The following is a 26,875-nucleotide window of genomic DNA, read 5'->3' on the forward strand; positions in this document are numbered from 1 at the left end:
CTCTGCTGTTGAGCCATCTCCAAATTAATCTTTCAATCTTCCTCTTGAAGATGATCACTTGGTGATTGAAACACGTGACGAAGTGTTAAAATAATGGTTTGGTGTTGGAATAAAATTCCAGTAATATTCATTACGTCACCAAAGGTTCCAAACAGTAAGAAACAAGTAAGAAATGAGCCAACTCCAAATCAACATCTTTTTCTGGCTTTCTTTCGGCTCATCTACAGTTTATCTGCTAGAAATGCGTGTTTTCGACTTCGAAAGTTCAAATTTGTGCTGACGAGCTATTAGAAACAAATGTTTTCGACCCAAAACTTCAAAAAATTCACCCGAAGATTGATGGATATTCATGTAAATGAATATTTTACATTATGGCACTCTCATATATTACGTTGTGTAGCGTTCCTGTAAATTATATCTGTATAAATTCTATAACGAGTGTTGGGAGAACAAACTGAATGTAAAAAAAGTAATTTTCATGTAATTCACTGTTTATATTAAAGTAGATTGTTGTTTCGAAAGGCTGTTTCTCTTTCATGTAATTCCTCACTTCGGAAGTTTACCAAATTTTTGTATAAGTATGAACGAGTAGAAAGTCTAAAAGTTTTTTTTCCCAATACTTGATCCCTAAAATAATTTTCCTTCAGTACCACTAATTGGCAACGTTATGTCTATAATAAATAAATAGTACGCCTATTCCAATTTAATGAATTAATAATTTGAACCATAAGTCAACTCCGCTTACTTTAATTATTTTTTATAATCACCGTACTTATTCCGCTTGTTCATTGTTCCTTGTATTCTCGTCGCTTTCCTGAGCTTCGAACTAACTGGTGTTTTGATCTTATTTCTATGATTCCATCGAACACTATCGGTAATTTTTGAAATTCATTACGTTCATTGGAGAATCTGATATATCACGATACAGAGGTCGGTTCTGCGTTTTCAGAGGCGGGACAATGAAAAAGCCAATGTCGTAACAGTATCATACATACAACGCTTATGCTTCTCCATCTTCAATGAAGAAGTTCCTACTAATACTTCGTTTGTATTAGTAGGAATTTAGCCATAATGAAGTTATGTAATCTCGTAATTATTAAATGTGATATTACATTTCTTTTTTATTGTTGAATTTTTTGTCGATATATCATGTATGTAATCTATGTTACTCTAATACATATTTTCCAAAGAAGTTTCATTTGAGAATTATATTTTTGGTCTTTTAGGGAGACGATAAAGATGAGGAACCTGACGACGGCATAGTAACGGAAGAAACACATCCTGGTCAAGATAAAGAAATGCCTCTTCTTGAACAGTCACGTGTGCGTTCGTACGTCTATGGAATGGAATCGCTGCTCAATAAAAAGCCGGGCATAGGTACTGGCAGTTTAGAATCCAGAGTAAAACTAATTAACGGTAATACAACGAACAGAAATGAAGACTGGTACAATCGACGAAAATCGTACGGTTTCGAACAGGTGCACAATCACAACAACTCCTCGAATTCCATCCTGCACAAGAATAAAAATTTAGTAGAAAGTTCGACCGATAGCGGCATTTGCAGATCGACGGAAATCGTCTCATCTTCAACGAAGAAAAACGGTTTAATGGTAAATGAGCGCTACACTTCGGACGAGCATAGTGATATAGATCAAAAATATAATGACTACGAAACTAACAAACACAGCGGAACGCATTTTGGACAGGTATGTTATTAGGATTAGGTTTATTTTGAAACTTTTATTCAAAATTAAAATTTGTTAATACGAGCACTGTGATAACATGAGCGAACTGAGCCAATGAGATCAACAGTACACTAAAAATTGCACATCAACAGTTCTCAAGCTATGAAATGCCCATTTTGTCTCCCATCACCATTGCAACCCAGATATTTATTGGATTTTTTCCGTATTAGGAAGTATTATATTACAACAATAATTATCAGGTCAATACTAACATTTCAAAACGCTAAAAAATATCCTCTCAGGTATCTCAAAGGTACGAACCTGATTCCTACTCTTCCTAAAAGAGGACGTACTCGTATTCCTCTCCACTCGCAGACGATTTTGGTGAAATTAGTGACACGTGTTAATCGTTGTATTTGTGCCACGTGCCAGTATAAGGATATCTGTAGTATGTTGTGTAGTGTCTGCTGTAAGTAGACCCACTGTGATTAATAATTAAATAATAATAATAATAATAATTTTTTATTATTTCCTTGTTAAAAAGTACGTTGTTATACGTACAGTGACAAGGAAAACGTCTGAGGGTAGGACACGTTACAGTTAATTACAGTTACAGTTAATACAGTTAATAATAATTTTTTATTATTTCCTTGTTAAAAAGTACATTGTTATACGTACAGTGACAAGGAAAATGTCTGAGGGTAGGACACGTTACAGAGTATAATGTTTGTAGTAATCAATAATCTAAAAATATGATACATATAGGTATATACATATAATTATTTGTTTGGCTTAGATTATGTAAAAAAATAACTATAAATAAATGAAAGTCAATTTTATCACATAGTTGTGATATTTTGTCATTAAAATATAAAAAAACAGTTTAAAATTCGTCAAGTGTGTAGCAATTTTTTTCAATAAGTGCCTTTTTCAGTCTTGATTTGAAAATGTTAAGATTTGGTGATATTTTAATTGATTCTTCTAATTTATTAAACATTTTTGGTCCAAGATAAAGAAAACTTTTCTGATAAAGAGTTGTTCTATGAATATTGGGCATCAGTTTGCCTCTAGAACGAGTTGGATAATTATGTTGCTGGAAAGGTGTATTATGCTTGTTTCTATAAACGTATATACACAATTCATAAATATAGAGACCAGCAACAGTTAGTATCTTGAAATTTTTAAAAGCATTTCTACATGATTCTCTCCAACCAATACCGGCAATGATTCTTACTGCATATTTTCGCAAAATAAATATTCTTTCAGCAGCAGATCCGGTACCCCAATTCAAAATTCCATATCTCAAGTGGCAGTTTATGGTCGCATAGTATAAGCTCAGTAAAATCTCTTAACTACAAAAATTAGCCATGAATCTCAGAGCATAGCAGTTTTTTCTCAATTTAATATAGAGGGTCTCAATATGAGGAGTCCATGTGAGTTTGTAGTCCAAGGTGACGCCTAACATTTTTGTAGAAGTACAAGATTCAATTGGCAGATCCCCATTTTCATGGATAACAAAATGTTCGGGCCACTTACTAATTGTGAACTTCATCATCACAGTTTTAGATGTATTGAGTGTTAGGTAATTTTTTTCTGCCCATATGTTTACTTGTTTATGTACATACTGGGTTCTTTCCTGTAGGGTCGTTACATCAATTTCCTTCACTATGAAATTTGTGTCATCTGCATACCATACTGTGTGAATAGTTGACAATCCTTGAAAATATTTCATCAGGTCATTTGCATATATCAAAAATAGTATAGGTCCAAGGATTGATCCCTGTGGGACACCCTGCCTAATGGTTGCCAACTGACTGAGAGTGTTTCCAACACTGACACGTTGCCCTCTATTTTCCAGGTAGGATTTCATTAAATCTAGGGCAACTCCTCTTACACCATATCTTTCCAATTTCCCTAATAGCAGGTCATGATTAACGCAATCGAAAGCTCTGGAGAAGTCTATGAACAATCCGCAAATATGGAATTTACCATCAAGTGCATTAACCACATGCTCATTGAACTCATAAAGTGCTGTTTCTGTACTTTTGTTCTTTGTGAAACCGTGTTGGTTTTCTGAAAAAAGGTTATTTGTTGTGAAGAAAGACATTAATTGATTTTTAAAATTTAGTTCAAAAATCTTGGAAATACTTGAGAGTAAGCTAATTCCCCTGTAGTTTTCATAGAGGTTTCTATCCCCTTTTTTATAAATTGGTGTTACTTTTGCTAGTTTTAGACTATCCGGAAAAATTCCATTTTCAGTAGACAAGTTTATGATATACGTCAATGGGCTGCAAAGTTCATAAGAACATTTTTTCAATAAATTGTTTGATATCTCATCGTAACCACTTGCGTTTGAATGCTTTAAGCTCTTTATCAATTCTACAATTTCGGGTTCCGTTAGTGGACGCAAAAACATTGATTTTTCGCATATTGAGATATTGCTATTCATGTAATCGAAGTCTACATTTCGCGGTTGTATGAAATTTGAGAACTCATTATTGAAGTTGTTGGCCATGTCTATGTTTGATACTTCAATACCATCTTGTTGAATTTTTATTTCATTTACCACGTATTCTTTTTTTTTTAATAGTATGTACCATATGCCACATTGATTTGACTTTGTTGCTGGAAATAGACATTTTGTCATTTACGCACTGCTTATAACTGGCTTTTAGTTTTTCCCTATACGTTTGGGTCACTCTCTTATATATCTCCGTATAATTATTATCAACTTTAGCACATTCTGAATAGAGGTTTACTTGGTGTTTCAGTTCGTGAAGTTCCGGAGTGAAAATGTCAAAATTATGCTTTTTTGTCTGCTTTCGGAAGCGTTTCACCGGGAAAATCAATTCAATATAATATTGAAGAATATTGTTGAAACTTTCATAAGCTTTTTTGGGCATATTTCTTTATAGACGTCATCCCACGACTCCTTCTGTAGGACAGCCTTGAAGTTTCGAATGTTTTCTTCTGAAAAAAAATCGCCGGACGTTTTGCACATTATTATTTGCTTTTTTATATCTTCTACTTGAATTTCAATGATTTGAGCATAATGATCAGACAGCCTGAAGTCTTCAACTTTTATTTGGTAATCAGAAAGTGAATATAGATTTTAACGACAAGGAGTCACATTATCTGCTCCATAATTGCTTATATCTAATCCATCTAGAGGAAATTCGATAACAACATTTAACTTGTCTCTAATTCTTTCCGTTAGGTAGAATACTTTGAAGTGAATAACTTAAATACGGGAAAACTTATGGATTGATAGAGACTTTGTGCATTTTCTTCTTTCCTTGAAACTCAAACACGTTGGTTTTTCATGTCCACCCAAAGTTTCCTCTTTTGTGAAGGAATCCAAGCATGGTGACAAACTCAATTGGCCAATTGACCAGTTCTTTGTGGTATAGGAACTGATAAATCCCAGAAAGTATCGAAGGTTACTGATGAGTGTCCACAGTGCATGCACTTCATCGAGTATTTTAATTGACTAATGAAATTACCTACAATCTTAGAGTTATATACAGAGTGTAACATAAATACGTTAAAATATTCACGTGACGTATTCCTGGGACAAGTCTAGATATAATTGTGTTCAGAAATGCTTCGTTTCGAAGATACAGGGTGTTGAAATTGAATTTTTTGGTCGGTAAAAAAAACGTTTGTAAAAAATCTAGGGGCCCTAACTTTTTTGACAGTAAACTTTTGATACTTTTCATGAAAAAACCTAATTCCTCACACCTTTTTCAAGTGAAAAAGTACACTTCCTCATCGTTTTCGGGATATTTACAATTATCTATATCGATCACTTAGCTCCTAGGGCGCTAAGTGAAGTTGCTGAGAACATTATAAAAACTAAGTATGTGGTGGATCTCATCAAAATAAACAACATTTCTCAATAAAATGTTTATCGAAATATCATTCGTTTTAGAGATACAAAGTGTTGAAGTTTTTTAAAACCTGGTTGGTTTCTGTTATAATTTTTTTGCAACTTTAGTTTTTTCATCGAATATTTCATAGGAAAATGTTGTTTATTTTGACGAGATTCACCACATACACAGTTTTTGTAATTCTCGGCAACTTCACTTAGCGACCTAGGAGCTAGGTAATATGCATCGATATAGAAAACTGTAAATATCTCGAAAAAGATCACCTCCAACGTTGTTGAGGAAGTTTCCCTTTTTTACTTGGAAAAAGTGTGGAAATTAGGTTTTTTTATAAAAAGTACCTAAAGTTTACTATCAAAAAATTTGAACTGAATAATGACAGCGTACGCAGCGCCCTCTAGATGTTACATGAAAATTAATACGAAATTATGATTTCACACGTCAAAAAACCCAGCTACCAAGTTTCGTGCAAATAACTTATTTTTTGCGAAAATTATTTTTAAAAAACGAACAAAAAAGTTCAATTTCAATATCCTGCATCTCCGAAACGAAGCTCTTACGAACTTTTTTCTTGAAATTGTCTCACTTGAATATTTTAACGTACTTATGTTACACCCTGTATACTCAAATATTTCAGTCATGACTCTTGTGCTTTTTTCCTATCGCTCAATTTTTCGTCAATCTCTGTTGAATCGTATTGTATATTTTTATGTGAAGGGAGACTAATATTTTGACAAATCATTTTCCCCGTCCACTTTGTTAGAAAATATTTGAGCTGAAATAAACAAAATTGGATAGATACGAGTATTTATTCTTTACTAGCGATTGAATCGGCAAAATATATGTGACTACATTTTTTGCATCAATAATTCATTAAAGTTCCCGATAACTTCAACAGAGGGGTTCATAAAAGAGAAAACTATGGCTTGTTTGGAATGGGACCTTCATAACTGTTCAGAGTTCTCATACAACAATACTATTTTCAGTTCCCAGAAAACCTGCTAAGTGATAAATTTTCAAATATTTCAAACAGTCCAAGGCCTGTGGACGATAATAAACTTTTCTGGTCCCCGACATTGCTTTAATAGATCGTTTGGTTGGGATAACTACTTTTAATTTCTGTAAAAACTAGGTTGATTATCACTGCTCACATCATACGAATATTCTTTCCACAGGTGAAAAAACTCACCAATACCTTCATCGAAGAAGACAGGGCCCCCCTCTACAGTAAAACATCAACACCAAACGGAAGCTGGGCAAAATACCCCAGCGAATGGTCGAACTCAAAATCAGAGATAAAATCTACAACAATCACAATTCCCATAGCAAAAAATAAAAATATCGTGGATCTTTCTTGGAACGATTCGGATAGGGAAATAAAAAGGCATTCAATAGCGGTGGACGAATCGAAGTACGTAACTAATAATACCGATTCTAATAAATATCGCAGGACGAGTTTGGCGCTGAACGATCAATTTTCGAGGCAAGAGGATGACGATAGTAACACGAGAAGAACGAAAAAAGTGGAGTTTTGCAAAACCGAGGTTCATTTTGCTGCCGAATCTGGAAAAGTCAATATTGTAGCGACCGATGAAAAGCCTCCTCCTACTCAAAACTTTAGAAGAAGGCGGAGAAATTCTGGCCCAACTTTGGATGACTTCAACAAAAATGGGTTACCGGTATGTCAATTTTTTATTATTAAGTACGTTACTATAATGTTACATGCAGTCGGAATATTTTGAGTAGGTCGAACAGTGGCTGGTAGTTTTCACCTCACTTGAACAGTGTAGATTCATAGCGACTACTCTCACGGAGGAGACAAAGGTTGAAATAGGTCGTCCCAAAAAGGACTCCTACCGCCTGTACTAAGTTCTCCTGTTGTTGAATTAACATACTTCTGCTTCTCAAAAGCTTGAAACACTGTTCCGAACCAGATAACTGTACACACCTCAACAACTTTTGATGCTTCATTAAGTTCAGATCGGACCTTCTTTGAATTATTGTCCTCATGTATCCTGAAGTTGCTGGATTCCATCCAGAAAAAAGCTATCCGCCTGATTGGAGACACGAACATCACTGGCAACATTGATAGTCTGGAACATCGAAGAAAGGTTGGAGATTTTCCTCTCTTTCATAGATACTTTCACGAAAGTTGTTAAGTGACTTGGCACATTTGATTCCACCAAGAGAGATACATATCAGAAATACGCAACGGACTATGGCTGCTCATCGTTTTGACGTTCAATTCAGTACACCTCGAACTTCACTGTTCAAGAACTCTTCAATTTGAAGAAATGCGTTTATATGGAATGAATTTCCTGAGAACATTTTTCCATAAATTTATGTTTCTACGTGGTAGGAAATCATAATAAAGAAAAGAGAATTGAAACCTTCTATGTTTTTCACCACTTTTATTTGTAACTAACGTTACTGCAGTTTCGTCCTAGAGGACATTTTCAAACTTATACATGTATGTATTCATTAACGTTTTTCCAAATGAATTCAATCTCCAGCGATCGCTACTTTCATACAGGCACCGCTCTCAAAGCGCTTCAAAGATTTTTCTGTAGTGCTTGTGTTTTGTCCTTGAATAAACTTGAACAACAATGGTTCGTGTTACTAAGGGAGATCAGTGCAATTGAATATATGCATGTTATAATAAAATAAAAATTGATTGAGGTCAACGTCAGCTCTTTGTTCATGCTTCAGTGCATTACACAGTTTTGAACATTACGAGTATCAGTACTTCAAAAATTTTTTCACATGTTAGTCAAAATGGGCTCAGTTGAGTTGCAGTGAGATTTCGAAATATCATATTTGACATTTGACATCCGGATGCTTCTTTAAATTTGCCTGCACTTGGGTTTAAAGAGACATCCGAATGAAAGGAGAGGACTAATCCCTGCACTGATGCGTTCTAACCGTACAAAAGAACAAACAAGAATATAAAACGTTCAGTTTCAGTAGAGCCATGAAGATGGTAGCTCAGCCTGCTATTGAAAGTGCTCACATATAATAATTAGAAGTTATTAAAGCTTCACATCCTTTTTGTGAACAAGTGTTAATATTAAAATACAGAAAATAGAGGAAAACTAGTTGCATCAATCAAAATATATATATATATATATTCAACCACATGGCTTTTACCGGTAATCCATAATTTTGAAACAAATAACGATTTTTAGTAAATTTTAATTCAATAATCTTTTTTATATCTAGTGAGGAGTCAACCTCTTTTCTTGTTTTATTGTATTGACATGTTTCAATTGTTCAAATGTAACATTCTTTTCGACATGGCCATCCTCACTAACACTTTTCCTTGAAGATGATAATAAATTTATCGAAATATTGGAATTACTTGTGTTACAAGAGTATATTTCCGTTCTGGTGATCACTTTAATTTGATCAATGCTGATCGGAGTAATTGATGAAATTATTCATTATATATTTATATATAACAAAAAAGTTCTAGTGAAAGCAAGTCTGTTAAATAGAGAGTAAACTTAATTGAACAAACATCGTTCTACTACATGGACTGAAAAGTCTCGAGCCTAATACATAGATGGCGCTACTCTTATTACATTCACCGCTTTTTCAGTTAGTACTAACCTTCAAAAAGAAGCTGTTGAAATTTCATGATGTTCCACTGATAAGTTTGCCAGTTATTGTACCAAGAGTGACACTACTTTTGTTATTTTCAAAACAATGGATCAATAACAATTTCGTGTTTTAAGTGTACACTGCTTCTTGATGAGAAAAAATACCGCGAAGCGTAGCAAAAACAACACCTAGGAGTTGGTGAAAACACAAAAAAATACACAAAATCATTTTAAATGATCAAAAAGTGAAGTTGCGTGAGTTAGCTGGCATTGTACAGATAACAAAAGAACGTGTTGGCTTTATATTGCATGAGCATTCGTCTATGAGAAAGCTCTGTTCAACAAAGTGAGTGCCGCGCGAGCTCACTGTTGATCAAAAACAAGAACAACTTGATGAGTTTGAGCAGAGTTTGGCCATGTTCAAACATACTTCTTCGATTGACGACTTGTTTATTTTGTGGAAATTCATGTTCACTGAGGATACACTACAAAAACACACTTTTGTCTATTTTCCACTATATTTCTTTATTGTTGACCGGTTTCGGCTATTATACCATTTTCAAAACTAACTGATTACATTTAAATCCGAGTAATTTATACCTATATTATTCTAGCATAAATGATTTGATATACCTGATATATCTGATATACCTGATATCCGGTACCTGCGTTTCATATACCTGTAAAATCCATGAACATAACAAAGCTTTCAATATAATGTAGGTTTTGGGATCTGGACTATAGGTTCAGGAGAGGACTATTGTTTAATTCAAGTTGTTCGTTGAGGACAATAGAATTGGGATCTTTCTTTGACCTGTTTATTTCCATAGATTCCAACAGATTCATCATTTTTCCCTTTTTCGCATGTATGTAGGATCTTTAAATTATCTTTATCTATTTTATGTTTCGAATTTTGAAGATGTTCGTACAGATGTTGTAATCAGTTAGTTTTGAAAATGGTATAATAGCCGAAACCGGTCAACAATAAAGAAATATAGTGGAAAATAGACAAAAGTGTGTTTTTGTAGTGTATCCTCGGATTTTTTTTGTCGACGTGACAATGGATGAAATATGGATCCATCACTTCATTCCGGAATCAAAACGTTCGTCTTCTAAGTGGAGAGCAACTCATGAACCTCGTCCAAAGCGCCCGAAAGCATAACAATCAGCTGGAAAGGTTATGACCTCGGTATTTCGGGATGTGCGTGGTGCTAGGTTAGGTTAGGTCCAAAGTGAGTGGGTCTATTCGACCGTCCACCGCGAACTGCAATGATAATTGCGGTGACCTGTAAGAAGGCCTGTTAGACATCGTAGATCATCCCTACTGTAGTCCAACAACTGTTTGGTATCAAGCTTCGAAGGGTGAATAAACGCCTTGGAGTGAGCCAATCCTGGAAGATTCTGCCAAATGTCCATAAATCTTATTGCCATCCAGGTGTTGAATCTTTGTTTGGCAAAGCCAATGACAGATGAAGCTGCTTGCAGCACCCTCCTTTGCAAGGAAGTCAGCAGCCTTATTGCCTTCCAGGCCACTATGGCCAGGAATCCAGACCAGAGACAATCTGTTAAGTCTTCCTATCGAGGATTGTGTGTAGTGTAATCTTCATTGAATATCTTGAAAAGGCAAATACTATCAACAGTGAATATTATACAGCGTTATTGGAGCGTTTGAAGGCTGGAATTGCGGGAAAACGACCCCATGTGTGAATTAAAAGAAGTGCTGCTTCATCAAGACAATGCACAGTATCACAAATCAATTAAAACGATGGTAAAATTGCATGATATGGGTTTCAAATTGCTCCCGTCAGATTTGGTTCCCAGTGACTACTGACTGTTCATAGACCTCAAAAAAAAAAATACTAACCCGTAAGAAATTTCGCTCGGATGAAGAGGTTATTGCTGAAACTGAGGCCTATTTTGGAGCAAAAGATAAATCGTTCTACAAAAGTGGTATTGAAATGTTAGAGCGGCGCTAGAATAATTGTATGGTTCTTGAAGATGAAAATTACGTTGACAAATAAATCCAATTTAAAAAAACGCGTTTTTTTCTTAGCCCAGATGTTATTTTAGTTTTTAGGAAGGTTTGTTGGGTAAGAGAATCAAATAATTATCTTAGAAAAATAATCGTGTTCCTTGCCAACGTTTCAAATTCAACTAAATTCTTCTTCGGGACTCAAAACAGAGTAAAAACCACACTATAACTAAACATCTCTTCTAAGATAATTTAATTATGTTTCCCGACAGACATTTCCAGAAATAAGTCATATGAATTGCTAGATTTTTTACTGATTCTATTTCAGGTTCTTCACTTCGGTGATACCTCCTACGAAAAAACAATGTTCAGTATTTCGGACGAGCCTGATCCGATCACCAACGAAGAAAACTCTCAACCAGTCGCCCCATTAACTTTTGGATTAGTGACTGTCAACACAACGAACACCGTTAACAGTGAGATAACCGAAGACGATAAGAAAGAACTAACAGAAAACGAAATCAAAGGAATCCTGAAGAACAAGCCCATCAAGCCCAGGCCTTACCATCTTGGGGAGACGGTTCCCTTTAACGACTCGAACTCTGACGAAGACAACAAATGGGGGGTGCGACTCAGGCACGTGGATAAACCGGAGACCCCCATATGGAAGTCAACAGTAACTGTGCACAACTATAATTATTTTGACAGACCGCCTCAGGAGACGGGCAGTAATGGGTCCGAACCGGAATTCCAGAAGCTTTTGAAGAGTTTACGTCCGATTCGAAAAAGCGATTACGCTAGTGATAACGATAACAGATACGACGATCTTAACACGGACAATAGAAAATCCTCTTGGTCGATGGTTGCTGACGCGAACAAACCAGTTGAAGATGGCCAAACGGTTGAAACCAAAGGATATTCCACCAAGATCAATTTCGAGGAGGGAGAGGCGAGGGTGGTAGAGAGTGACAGTTACGACCTGGACAGACACACTACTTGGCCCAGAACAGATAGTTTGGGAACAGGTGAGTCTTTCTAGCTTGTCAAAGTTGACCGAATGCGCATTCTTCTCTCCTTCCCCGTAGTCAGCCTTAGTAAAATTATAGTACAATTTCATAATAGTAGGCACTAAATTCTTAGAAATATTATATATTTTATCATCACTTTTCCTCGTGTGTTTAGTATACTTTCCATACGTCTCTGCAAGAGATTAGAATTTAGTACCCACTATTTTGGAATTATAATATAGTAATGTAGTTTCTTCTTAACCTATTTTTTCTACAATTCAATTCGTTTTTTGATTTTTAAAAGCTCAGGCGAATTGTCATTGTCATGCGACACTGTATCGCTGTTAAACTATATTTTGCTGACCTAGTCTTCAAGTGTTTTCATCATTTTATCAGTTTGAAGAAAATAATCGAAAGAAATACCACAAGACCTCACAATTCCATCTGTTGAAACCTGCATCAAACAAAGCTCAATGCTGTCGCTCTTTACATTAAAAAATGAAATTATAAGAACTTCTGACTTCGATAGTACAATTTAGTATTTTGCCTGGGCTAATGCCAGAGAAGTTCTGAAACCGTAAAAAAGAAAAATTTTGATATTTATGAATATTGTCTACTTTAAATAAATAGGACTACTTAAATTTTTGCTCCACATCCTATTTTAATTATCAAAAAAAAGATAAATGCAATTACATCACGAGTATATGATAGTTTGACAGCCCTATTTTATTGCTCTGCCGTTATTGTATGATGATTATTAACAATTTTTATATTTTTGTTGGGGATAGTTAAAAATAATGTTCCGCACTCCTTAGAACCGCCTCCCTAGAGGCCTTCTTTCAAAGTTTCGCTAAAGATGGTAATCCGGTCGTTTCTCTGTACATATGTACATATGTGTAAGTCTTTGTCAATATTGTTGATGTTGAAATATGTAACTGTAGTTATATTCTTGATTCGTTTACCGAATATATAGATTTATGAAACAGGTGTGATGAAATAAAAGTACCTTTTGCCTCTTTTGTGCATGACGAGAGTTCTTCAAGTAGTGGATTTTGGATATTGTGTAGTTTAACCTGCTGTAGATTTACCTTCTTCTCTTACAAATGTATCTAGTATAAATTCTGCATGAATACTGTATAGTATAATGTTTGTTGGACATATCTTTGACAAATTGAGTAGAACATGTTCAGTAAATGTTACACAAAGGAAATGGTAATTTTATCAAATTCAAAAAATATTCAGCAGGGCAGATGAATTAATTAATTTCAGTATATCATCAATCCAGAAAATTTGGGATTTTCTAAAAATACTGCAAAATCAAATCTTCTATATATAAATTGGTTAAGGGTTTGGATGCCGTCATAGTTTGGAACTGCATCCCAACGTTTCACCAGCACGAGCAGCTGGCTTCTTCAGAGGTTCATTCATCTTGATGATTCATCGGTGAATCATGGCTGCTTTGAAGGCATTTTCAAGAACCATTGACAGTTACAAGGCTCGACGACGGGGTCGTAGTCTATCTGACCCCCAAGTTTCATCACTGACTGTTCTCACTTTGTTCAGTTCAAGCAACAGTAAAGTCAAAAAAATGAATTAAGGATGAATTTAGCTATTTTTTTTTCATTTCCATTTTATTTGATAGGCAAAATATATTTTCAAGTACCTATAAAACAATTTCAAAGACTCTGAAACCTTAATTCTTTCAAAATTTTTTTCAAAGAAAAATTATTGTGAAATTATACAAAGTATAAAATAGTAAACAAAATAATTTTTCTAGTAAGTTATGTTCCATTATGTAATATTTTCTATAAATTTGACTATATTAAATAAAAAACGAAATTTTGTTTAAAATGTAAAATTTACCATCCCATGCTCAGGAGAAATCCTTTATGGGTGGTTACTTTGCAAAATTTTACGAGAATCGTTGTTTTCTACAAAAATCCAATTATAAAGGCATATCTGACTGTAACCAACAAATTTTAAATATATTCCTCTACTGCCCACTTTCCAGGTTTCATCTTTTGTTGGTACTTATCCATCTTTAATTAAAATACTCTTAATTTTATATGAATTTATATTTATTGTATATTTTAATTAACAAATTATTATTATTATATACGTCATTTTGAAAAATGACTGCAATTACTTTGTCACAGAATGAAAAAACCGTTGAGAGTTATTCTCTTGAAGTGACTCATTTTTGTTTTCTAATAATTCCTTTTCGAACCAGGGAGGAAAAAAATTATGACTTGCTTTCAAAAAAATATTTGCCCCTCATCAAAATAGACGAATTTACATGAATAACAAAACTCAATTGGAGAAAAAGCTCCAGGGAACTGTTTTTGGTATTTCAGATTATATAAAACTTTCAAAAGAAAATAACCCGATTTTCTGACAAAAGATAAATAATTTGCAGTTGTAGGCAACTTTTTGAGATTCACTGTATTTTTTCGTGTAAATTTGAATATCATCAATTATGAATATTATTGGAGTTTTTTCCCAACACCAAATCGTCAGACGTCAAACAGTCAGAGTCAGACGAAGATAAAAACTGACTGTTTTTATCTTCCTCTTTGAAGATGATCACTTGGTGATCGAAACACGTGTCGAGGTGTTGAAAATAACGATTTGATGTTGGGAAAAAACTCCAGTAATATTCATTACTACACCAAAAGTTCCAAACAGTGCATCATAAGTATCATCAATTATCTGAAATGTAATTTAACATCGAAAAATTCGTCAAAAATTATATTCGACCTGTACAGCTCACTCATTTTCGAAAACACCATTCCAGACTCCAAACAACTGCTCAACAAAGGCTTAGTAGTTCGAATAGGGCGCGAAGATTCGGCCCTAAACCATACCGTGTGCTCCAAAATGACGACCACTCAGGACATTAACAACACAACGACCACCACCAAAATCACGATTGATCTCTCCCCATCCCCCCCAATCAAGAACGATAGTTGTTTTACGTATGCCAAATATCAAGGATCTCATAGCCACAGTTTCAAGTCTACCTCTCTAATACTAAACACCATCAAAGATAAGAGCGAAAAGACTGCCGAAAAGAAGAAAAACGAAATTCCTCACCAATTGGAGGCGTTGAAGAAACTGTACGAAGATATACAGAGTGATAGTGATGCGGACAAAGAAGTGCAACAGCTGATGTCGAAGGTTTCACAGAATGAGGGTAACAGGATAGAAACTGACACTAGTAGTGAGGTGTCTGGTAGTTGGAGCAAGATGAGAGCGTACAAAAACATGAGCGATCATTTCGGAAGAAGTAGCGTTAAGGAAGCAACAGCTAGATATGATCTCAAATCAGGTGCAAAAGCGGGAAAAGGTACTCATCACGTTTTCATTTTTCTCTATTCGTACATCATCTATTTGTTAGTGTATATTCTAGTAAGACTGAAGATGTAAGAAACATCATTAAGTTGTCAAGCAATGGAAGATGTTATTCGTAATAATAATTACGCAATTCTCACAATTATTTTCATTTCTGGACGCGTTTCGCTAACACTGTATCTTCCTCGGTGGAAAACAACATCACAAAATGGTCTACAATTGTTATATATAAATAAGAATTGTATCCCAGTTTGGTACTTTAGTTAATTGGTTAGTAGTGAAAGCGATACCAGGTAGAATTTGTGAACTAATTTCACTTTCAGTTCTTGGACAATAGGTGAATTTTTGAATATGAATAAACTTTTTGGTAATATAAAAGGATATTTAACATTGGTGAGTGGTCAACCTCCTGTTGGTCGTTCAGCCGGGAACCCGAAAGATTCCCCTCATTTATTTCCAGAGGCTCCAGCAGGTTCAACTTCTGTCCCTGTACTTCTACAAGGAGTATGTCGTATACAGTGTTGAAACAATCACGACAGAAGTTGGAATCTGTGGAAATAAATAAGAGGTGCCTCACCGAACGATACTCTCCGAGTGTCGAAGTGAGAACTTCGACACTCAATTCGGACCTCTTCTGTTGACCAGTGCTGGCTGCTGTAGACGCAATTTCTGGTACATTTCGTAGATTTCCTCACAATAGGACAGTTATGTTTTGGCTTGTAATATCCTCCAAAGCGCGTTGGACGTTCACAGTTGGCGCCTGAGGGAGCAGATGTCTGTCAACCCCAGCAAAACTGTGTTAATCCCCTTCACCAAAAGAAAATTGGACGAACCAACGTCACTTTCCCTCAATGGTGTGGTCATTTCATTTGGAACGGAGGTGAGATATTTTGGCATTGTCCTTGATAAAAGACTCGCCTGGAACGCTCACTTGGAAAAAGTTTTACACAAAGCCAGACTGTCTCTATGGACATGTCGAATGATTTGTGGTAAAACTTGGGGTTTAGGTCCCAAACAAATCAATTGGATTTATGTGATGATTGTCAGACCAATAATTACTTATGGTGCAATTACTTGGTGGCCGAAGGCTTTACAGAAAACGGCCCAAGCGAAGCTTTCTGACTTACAGAAACAGGCTTGTCTGGCTATCAGTGGTGTCATCAGTACCACACCGTCAGCGACCATGAACATCCTTCTAGATCTACCTCCTCTCCACATTTTTCTGGAAAAAGAGGCTAGATGGACTGCATACAGACTTGTGCACATTGCCAATTGCACAAATCAAATCAATGCAGAGTGCAACAGATTGTTGGTTGGCATTGGAAGTCACAGCATTCTGGAAATGACCTCTGACTTTATGCCTCCAACTGTCAACTACGAACTGCCTTATAAAGTTTCTATTCCCGAGTAGAGAGGACTGGATTCTCCGGGAGAAGGAAATATTAGAGCAGATAGTTGTTGGTTCACAGATGGATCAAAAACACCTTCCGGTTATGGTGCAGGTGTTTTCAGTCGCAGACCCAGGATAGAGTTATCTACCTGCCTAGGAACTTATGCGGCTGTATTTTAAGCGGAAATTTACACTATTGAATTGTGTGCAGAGAGATTGGATAAATCCAACCTCACTCACAAGTCAATAAAAATATTCTCGGACAGTCAAGCGGCGTTGGAATCTCTTGGCTCCCACCGAGCAACGTCTAAATTGGTAGAAAACTGCCAAAAACGATTCTCTTCGATAGAAAGACTCAACAGATTGTCTCTAGTCTGGATTCCTGGCCATACTGGCCAGGAAGGCGATGAAGCTGCTGACTCTCTTGCAAAGGAGGATGCTGCAAGCGGCTTCATTGGATCAGAACCTGTCATTGGCATCGCTTTGGGCTTTGCCAAACAAACACTGAACACCTGGATGGCAAGAATATTCATGGACTTCTGGCAGAAACTTCCAGGATTGGCTCACACCAAGGCGTTTATTCACCCTTCGAAGCTTGATTCCAAATAGTTGTTGGACTACAGTAGGGATGAACTACGATGTCTAACAGGCCTTTTTACAGGTCACTGTCATTTGAATCATCATATGCAGAGACACTGTGTGTCGCCTCTGTCTGGAAAATGATGAAACAGCAGAGCATATACTTTGTATTGGAGACCGAATCAGGTTCTTTGAGTTCGGCAGACCCGTACTCTCACCATCTGACCTGAAAGACCGAGTGTGAATAGGTGTGAGCCACAATAAACCCTTGTGGGTTGCGGTAGAGGGTCGAATAAACCCACCCACTTTAGACCTACCTACCTATGTTTTGGCCCGGTTTTTAGTGGGTTTTCATCTTTGGGAGGTGGCGCATCAGTGTCCAACCACTGTCCTGAACGTCTCCTGTTCTCGTAGCGGATCCACTTTTCATCGTCTTGGATGCGCAAAAGCAAAGAAGAACAAACCTCGAAACGTGACAATTTCTGTCGATCGTTCAAATCGTGAGGCACCCACTTTTCGAGCTTGCTGACCTTTCCAATACGTTTCAAACCATCAAAAAATGCATGGGAGTTGACGCCCAATCGTTCCGCCATCCCACTTATCGTTTGTGAGGGGTCAGTCTCCAGTCTCAAGTCCTCGTCCAGGATTACTGGCTTATCTTCGAGAATGAAATATCAAGAACGAAATTTCGCAATCCAAAGTCGAATAGTGCGTTCTACCACATTGCGAAATGCCTTGTTAAATTTTCGTGCTGTTTTGGGAGCGCTTTTGAAAAAAATTAACAGCATTAATGGAATAAATGTGTATTGAGATATGGAGCAACAAAAACACCATATATCTTTAAAAAGAAGACAGAGACAGACATCAAAACTTACATACAGGCCGTTTCTTCATGTGGTAACATTGCTATATTCTGAACCGTAACAGATACGAAGACGATTAAATGGGGAAAAAGGTAACTGTCATCGGGAACATTACAATGGTTGTATGAAATTTACGGGGACTCTCGCCCTTCTCGAGTTATACGGAAAAAACCAAAAATGCTGTTTTTGGTTTTTTTCGAATAGAATTGTTATTTTGTAGAATATAAAAAAAATGGAACAGGAAAATGTTATTATATTTTCGAAGTGTACTATGACGATGTAATAATAAATATTCGATAAAACGTTTCGTATCAACATGGCCACCATCAACTTTTTTTAAATACGGACCTGTCTGTTCTATTACAAATATTGATAAAGCGATAAATTCACAATCCAGGGGTATACCACATTTGATATTTTTATAGCGTTTCATTTGAAATAACCACCATCATCAGGGACAACAATCAAACAGAAACACAATTTATTTTATCATGAACTTTTGTAAAACATGAAACCAATAAGGAAAATCAAAGCTACATAGCAATCTACATTAAATGCTCGAATTGACGATCTCTTTGTTGAATGCACATAAGTTGTCGGTCCGGACAATTTCTGTGGCAATTTTCTAGCATAATAGGTGTAATACTAATACATGCATCTCTTATTTTTTGTTTGAGATGGTCGATATCTGTACTTGGGGTTAAAAATCTTTATCCTTTATGTATCCCCGTTCGGGGATCGAGCTGGCCAGTTAATTGGTCCATTGTTTCCAATCCATTTTTTCAATTCATCTAATTAGCCATCGAATTCATTGAATAGAAAATGAAGATACATTTTACTATTTAAATGATCATCGTAAAAGAAAGGGCCAAGGATGTCTGTTTCCACAATTTCCAACCAAACATTTATTCCGAACCTTTCTTGGAAATTGGTTTCCCTATGTAAATGTTCATTTGTATTATTCCACCTATAATGGATTTCTCTGTTGAAGCAACCATTGTTGGTGAATTTTGATTCGTCCGTCCATATTATTTTTTTACAAATGTTTCCAACTTCCCTATTTCTCTACGTCTTAACCACTTTCATTGGGGTGATGAATTTTGCGTCTCCTGTAGCATTTATATTTGTTCTTTTTCAAAATTGTTCTGGTGGATTTTACAGAAATCCCCATTTCGTGGGCAATTTCTGGTAAAGAAAAATCTCAATTAGCATAATTTTTGTAACTGGCCAATCCTTAATAAAAAAAAAAGATGTTTTCATGGATAATATTTGCTCACCCATAACATTTATTTGATTTTTCACACTTCCAGAAACCACACATTTTCTTGTTTTCTTTCTGTCAAATGCACCATAGTCATCATTTGAATACATCTTTGACATGATCATAAATGTCTGACCAAGCAAAGTCTATGCGTTTAAGATGGTAAATAAATTGAGATGGTATTTGATCATACCAAATTATACAACAATTGAATTTTGACCAAAAACTGATATTTTCGTTACTTCCAGGATTGAGAATTATAAAAATATTACGAATTATAATTGATTAGGGAGAAATAAGATTTGAAAGAAGGATTACGGTAATACAAAAATTTCCAAAACGATAAAGTACGAATTTTCATTGTGTTAGGGTACCTGTCGAATTTATTGGGTTGTCTGAATTATATTTTGAAGAAATCGAAACAATTTACAAAACGAGTAACGACAGGAACGTAATTTAAAATAGTTGTCACTGATGACGGTAGTTATTTCAAATGAAACGTTATAAAAATATCAAATGTGATACACCCTTGGATTGTGAATTCATTGATTTATCAATATCTGTAATAAAAAAGACAGGTCCGTATTTAAAAAAAAAGTTGATGGTGGCCATGTTGACACGAAACGTTTTATCTAATATTTATCATTACATCGTCATAGTATACATCGAATACAATAACATTTTCACTTTCCATTTTTTGATATTCTTCGAAATAACAATTCCATTCGAAAAAAAAAAACGAAAAACAACAGTTTTTGTTTTTCCCGTATGACTCGAGAAGGGCGAGAGTCCCCGTAAATTTTATTCGACCGATGACAGTTATTTTTTTTCCCATTTAATCGTCTTCGTATCTGTTACGGTTTAGAATATAGCAATGTTACCACATGATAAAAAAACGGCCTGTATAATCATATCATACGTACGTGGTGTTTTCCTGGTAAAAAAACTGAGATTTATTACTTGTATTCTCATGAGCTATGAAACAAAAGTCTGAAAGCCAGTTAAATATCCTCAACATGTACCAATTTGAAATGAAATATGCTGAGAAGCATGTAGGGAATCATTTTATCATTTATTCATATTGGAATATTAAACACAATGCAAATTAACCTCAAGAAACCAGAAAACAGCATTCGTGAACTAACAATGTTAAGTGCTGTTGAGCTCAACTTTCTTTTACTCAGATGCTCCCAAACTCCTCACTAGAATGGCTGTAATAAAAATTAGCTGAAAGAAGTCACAAAAGTTTCACCATAATCGACGAATTGACTCATGATATCCTATTTCTCAAAAAGCGAAGCAAGTTAGGGTATATAAATAAAAAATCAGTTTAAAATCTGTTTTTCCGTTAATCAGCTGTCGCCCCCATACGAAGGACAACTCTCAGAAGTTGAGAAACTTGTGCGAGGTAAGGACTAACGAGGTCTTACCTTTTAACGTGTGATTCCTAACCTCAAGAAACTAGGTTAACAGCAGTTATATGGAGATACCTGGGCCCAAAATAGAACATTCGTCATAACCACTATTTAGTGCTGTTTTGACTTGCAACAGAATATTTTGTTGGGTTCAACTTACTTTTGCTTACAAAAAAAGTTCTACAACGAGTTTAACCATAACATGACAGGTCACATTTTTACTACCCCCTGAGAAAAAATAATATAAATCTGAATTTTTCTTTAGGGCTCCTTTCTGTTAGGACATTCCATTTTCAAAAAACTAATCAAGTTGGAACTTATCTTTTTATGAAATATGCACAAAGTATGAACGGGAATAACCGCACTCATCATACATCCTGTATAAAAGCTGTTGCAAATATTGTTCAATAATTATTAAATATTTTTGCAATCATACCGTCTGAACTGGCCAACTTTGTTTCAAGAAAACTTCAAACCCCTTATCGTCCACCAGCTTCCCCCTGAGTAGTTTTTAATGCATAATCTCAAGTACTGCGAGGATAATGAATCAAAAGTTGGCAGCGGATCAAACTTGCCTTGCTTCTCTATCTTCTTTTTAAAGATATAGTTTCTAAGGTATCCTGTTGATTTTTTATGTTTATCATTGTTCCCATTACAATTGAAAATTTTCCATTTTTATAGCAAAATGGATTGCATAAAATATTCACCTTTTTATTGAAATCTCAATAATTTTTCATTTTTACAGTACATGCAGTACAGAGAAATAGTCTTAAACCTCAAGAAAATTCTCTTCAACCCTCAAAATACCCCACGAATCTGAGGCATGATTCCTCTCCTGTGGCTGTGAGAAAACCAGTTTCAGTGAATAGGGCAGACCTGCAAACTACCCAACTTTCTAGTCCATCCATAGTTAATAGAAATAAAATCGTAGATCCTCTGATAAATGGTAGAATATCTCCGATCAAAGACTTCAAAACTACCGTTGATAAGAAGTTACAAACTAAGCATTCCAGTGATAGCATCGTACTGAGACAACCGAAGAAGTCCGAAATGACCTACTTTGGTGTCAATATTTCTCCGAAACCGGTGAAGAAAATCTCGCAGGCTGTGATACGCAAAGAAAACAAATTATCCGAAAAACCAGACTTAATCGAACATTATAAAGACTCGCCTACCCGTAGCATGGTAAATCAATCGAAATCTAGGCTGCAGCCTCCAGAAAAATCGGCGAGTGAACACGTTTATGAAAACATTAAAAGCAAATACAACAAGGAATTTGACAGCAGTATTTTAGACGAACTAACCAAAGCTGCCGATCAGATTCTACAAGCAGTAAATGAATATTCAGATGATGATGTCCAGAATAGGCTCAACAGTGACGAAGAAGGGCAGTTGAGAAAGAAGCAGCTGGAAACAATCAGTGAAACAAAATCTTGGAAACAAGAAAAAACCACGGCCAAAACCAAGCCACTCAACACCAAAACCAAACTCAAGCCCACTTCATCTACTTCTTCTGTTGAAAGTCTGAACCGTAAAAAAGCTACTAACGATCAAACTAAAACTACGACTGAGAGACAAAGAAGAAGGGTGGAAAAAACAGAACAAAACCACACAAAAGCGGCAAATACCAAGGCTAGAAGACTGCAGAGAGCTAGCAGTAGAGAAGCTCTTCTCCATTCCCACGGTTCTTCTTCTGAGGACCTACCGACGAATGTGGAACTGTCGGTGAGGAAGCCGAGGTTGATTAAAAAAACCAAGGTTACGCAGCTGACGATGACCAACGGTGTGGAAATGAAGAAGTCGCCCAGTAGTAGCATCAGCAGGAGAAGGGAAGATGTGGCGGTAAAAGGAGAAGAAAGGTAAGTTATTCGCTTCTATTCTATATAAAAAATGAGTCCAAGGGTAAAATGTGTTGATATAATGGATTGAGGGATTCAAAACCGAGTTGAATCCATCGTTCAGTAGTATAGAATAGATACTTCTGTTCTCAAAAAATTCTAAAGGAGTGGAACTACCACATCCTTCATTTTTTAAAAGATATAACATCAATTCGTAACATTCTCAATATCTTTGTTGAAGCAAAAATTGAACAAAATAATATTTTTCCCCAATATTTAATGATCATCCAGATGAAATTGAGTGTATTCAAAGGAAACTGTTGATGTTACGTTATCATCAATTGTAATGATCATATTAGTTCACTTGTTTTGTAATTTCATATGATATGATATGCTATTGAAGTTCTATTATTATTGAACTTGTTAGTAAATTCATGTTAACTTCAATTATTTGAATTTATCTAAATATTTTCATTCGTAGTCAATGATTATATTGAAATATTCATTTTTTGATTTCAAATTGAAATGACAAGTTCTTCGAGTAATAGGCTCAATCCTCCAACATACATGAAACTCGTGTTTCCTCAAACATGAACATTAATTTTTTTCTGAATTATTCCGCTGTAAGCTAATGAAATTTGCTGGAAGATTCAACATGGGGGTGTTGAACACGAGTCCGATGACTTCACCAAAAACCAATTAATTATTTTCTTACCTGCGTCGGTTAGTTTTTAGGATAAACGCATGTTTTGGTATCTGTGTCTTTTTATTACATTTAGGATCATCATCATCATCTATCATCCTATATACGTTTATTGCCATGAAAAAAGTTTACATCTTATAGAGAAAGTAGATATTACACTACGTCATCCGCGGTTCCGTTATAAAATTATAAATTTGCATTGGAAAATAATTATAGAAAATAATTAAAAATATGAATGCGAAGATAACTAACTGAAGGCATTAATTCCATTTATCACCATTCATTAATGTGAATTATACATTCGATTATTTTTTGATTCGAACGTTTTAGTTTTAATCAGGAATGCCGTTATTTTCCTCAATTTCATCTGATGAAGAGGAAAGTTTTCTCTTATATTTCATTCACTTTCATTCGTGTCGTTTGAGTGTGATGTAGTATTTACATTTATTTCCTTAAGATTGAAGGGTTCTCTGGTTCAAATTTGAAACTGCAACACTAAAGAGAATTTTGTATTATCTTTTCATAGGATCTTGGGGAGCCTACCTGAAATTCGCCACAAAACGGCTGTTTCAACAATTAGAAGTACTTCAGAAAAAACCAGGGACAAAACGAGACACCGATGTGAAGATGTGCGAAAAAAAACTCCCGTGAAAAGAGAAACAACTAAAGGTAAGACGAAGGGTAACTTCTTGTGATAAATGACAACATTTTTGGAAGTCAACAACTGTAAAATATCCAATATTGTCGTGAAAAAGTAATAGTAAAATAATAATTCAGTAAAAAATTATTCGGTCTCCATTCTACATGTTTGACCACCTTCTCTGATACATCAGTGGTGTTGTATCCGTTATTATTTTTTTTTATGGTCATTCTTATAGAACAATTCAGCATAACATCCTGATGTTTACTCATAACCTGAACATTTTTAAGTGTATGACGATGACTATCTCTATAAATTAGTCCTTTGACTTAGTCATATTCTTCTGAGAAATGTACAATTTTCATGAATATCACAATTCCGAAGACATTATGATATACAGGGTGTTTCATTAGGCGCTTCTCATCTTGAAATTTAAAAAAATAAACAAAGTGTGTGTGAGATATCATAGAAATTTTTTATTCGTTTCAAAGATCTGTTGATGCCATTAAAAATCTGTTTTTCCGTTATGCAGCTACGAACAATAACTCTCAGAAGTTGTGCGAGCTAAGAACTAACGAGGTCTTATCTTTTAACGTGTGATTTCTAACACGGGTTGGACGATAATAAGTGAAAATCGATCGTTCAGCCTGGGGCTTGAACCAGCGACCAACAAGGCGGTTGATTTGAGTGAGTGAACAAAACACCCACGTCGAACCGACCAGCTACCGTGTGGAATATAACATCTTTCAAATGTCCACTACGGTTTCTCTACGTGGAGCGCATCCGAAACGTCCAATTTTCCATGACTCTGGCACATACATCAGGCTGAATTTGACCGAACGATGTCAGTGGTTTGTGGCTTATTCGCATACGCCTGTGACTTAAGAAAACCCCACAAGAAAAAGTCTAACGGGGCCAAATCGCACGATCACGGTGGCCAGTTCACATCACCTCCACATGAGATGACCATGACAGAATATCAATGTGGCATGATCATTAAGGCACGTAGCGTCGTTCTGTTAAAACCACATATCGTTGGTGTCAAGATCATCCAATACAGGCCAAAAAAAGTTGGTAATCATCGACCTACAGTGCTCGCCGTTGACAGTGATACCCTGGCCAACGTCGTTCTCGAAGAAATATGGACCGATGATACCGCCAGCTCAAAATCCACACCATACAGTGGCTTTTTTGGAAACTTTGTTTGTCCACGTACCTATTCATCCAGAAATAGGCCTCATCGCTGAAGATGATTTTTCGGTGGAAATTATGATCAGTTGCCAACTGCTCCAGTGTCACATCAGCAAACAAACCTCTTTGTCTGTAGTGTTTTACCTTCAGTTCCTGGATCAGTTGAATTTTATATGATTGCAGGCTCATGTCAGGACGCAAAATTCGCCAAGTTATGGTCTGCGAAAGGCCGAGTTCTTCGCGTCGCGAAGCTCATCGAAAGGCCGAGTTTCGCGACGCGGAATCGAGTGCTTCGAATTCTCCTGCACACTCCCGCAGACAGCGGTGATGTTTTCGACAAATATTGCGTTTCGTCGGCGTACGGGTTTTGGTTGATCGTTAACTGAACCAGTGGACTCAGATTTATCCACCAAATTGCGAATAGTCCTCTTGGTAGGACGATTACGGCGACAGTGAAGCGAGCGAAGCGCTGTACGTTGCCCGAACAGAACACACATTTTGATAAAACAAATTTATTATTTAAACGTGTTGTTGAATGCTATTCCCATCCATGATGATTTGGCAAAACAGATTGAATAAATGACATCAATTTGACAGATGTAGTTTCAAGAAGATAGCCGTTATCAATTGTCAAAGTTCAGAAATCCAGGTTGGAAGACCCTATATAAATTCAAAGGGGTATTTTTCATACACAGATATTTATGTTAGATCTAAACTTGAATGTGCTTCCATAATTTGAAGCTAGTATATAACTGTGCTTCAAAATGGATAGGAGAATATCCACCAAGAGGTTACAGAAATACAGGTATTTTACGGAGATTGACAAGCATTTGTACTATTTTCACACAAACTTTCACGTAGTCAGCATCTAGACAAAATCATGTGTCTGGAGTGGATGCAATCATTCAAAAATGACATCATTCTGCAAGATTTTTGCCGTAGGGCGGCAAGCCGTCATGGCTTGCAACCATTAAGGGTAAATCTCAATTTTATCCGTTTCTCCTTCTCTTCTCAGAGTATATTCACTTCACCCTTAACTGACATGTCCATTACAATTATTGCCTCACTCATAATATGATGATTACATCATTATATTACCTTCGTCGTACACCGTAAAAAGTTAAAACGTGGGCTGAGAAGTTCTTAGACTAATAAAAAAAAATTATGAAATTTGATTTTGTTATTCAATAAGTTGCCTTCGAGGACAATACTACGATTATAGCGGTCATACAATTTATCGATACCATTTTCGTAGTACAATTTGTCTTCAGCCTCAAAATAGGCCTCAGTTTCGACTATTACTTCTTCATTGGCGCTAAATTTCCTTCCAGCGAGCATTCTCTTGAGGTCTGAGAACAGGAAAAAGTCGCTGGGGACCAGATCTGGAGAATATAGTGGATGCAGAAGCAATTAGAAGAGCAGTTTATGTAATTTTGTCATAGTTATCATTTATTTGGGACATTGTGCATTGTTAATAGTTTTCTCTTTTTAGGT

The 26,875-nt window shown here is 35.8% G+C and overlaps 1 protein-coding gene across 8 annotated transcripts in view; it reads left to right on the forward strand.

Moving 5' to 3' along the window:
• LOC111507040 (uncharacterized) overlaps positions 1–26,875 on the forward strand; it is a 415,477-nt gene that overhangs the window by 381,559 nt on the left and 7,043 nt on the right. For 7 of the 8 annotated variants that reach the window (XM_074175700.1, XM_074175699.1, XM_074175698.1 and 4 more), the window contains 6 exons: positions 1,227–1,706; positions 6,748–7,251; positions 11,472–12,168; positions 14,945–15,496; positions 21,755–22,868; positions 24,077–24,219. In XM_074175700.1, coding sequence (XP_074031801.1) covers positions 1,227–1,706; positions 6,748–7,251; positions 11,472–12,168; positions 14,945–15,496; positions 21,755–22,868; positions 24,077–24,219 — 3,490 coding nt within the window. The remainder of the gene's footprint in view (positions 1–1,226; positions 1,707–6,747; positions 7,252–11,471; positions 12,169–14,944; positions 15,497–21,754; positions 22,869–24,076; positions 24,220–26,875) is intronic. The other variant, XM_074175704.1, reaches the window with a different exon arrangement.

Source organism: Leptinotarsa decemlineata, unplaced genomic scaffold (assembly GCF_025532065.1).
Source record: "Leptinotarsa decemlineata unplaced genomic scaffold, Ldec_3_MD MMD2_tig00001064_RagTag_RagTag, whole genome shotgun sequence".
NCBI classification, from domain to species: domain Eukaryota; kingdom Metazoa; phylum Arthropoda; class Insecta; order Coleoptera; family Chrysomelidae; genus Leptinotarsa; species Leptinotarsa decemlineata.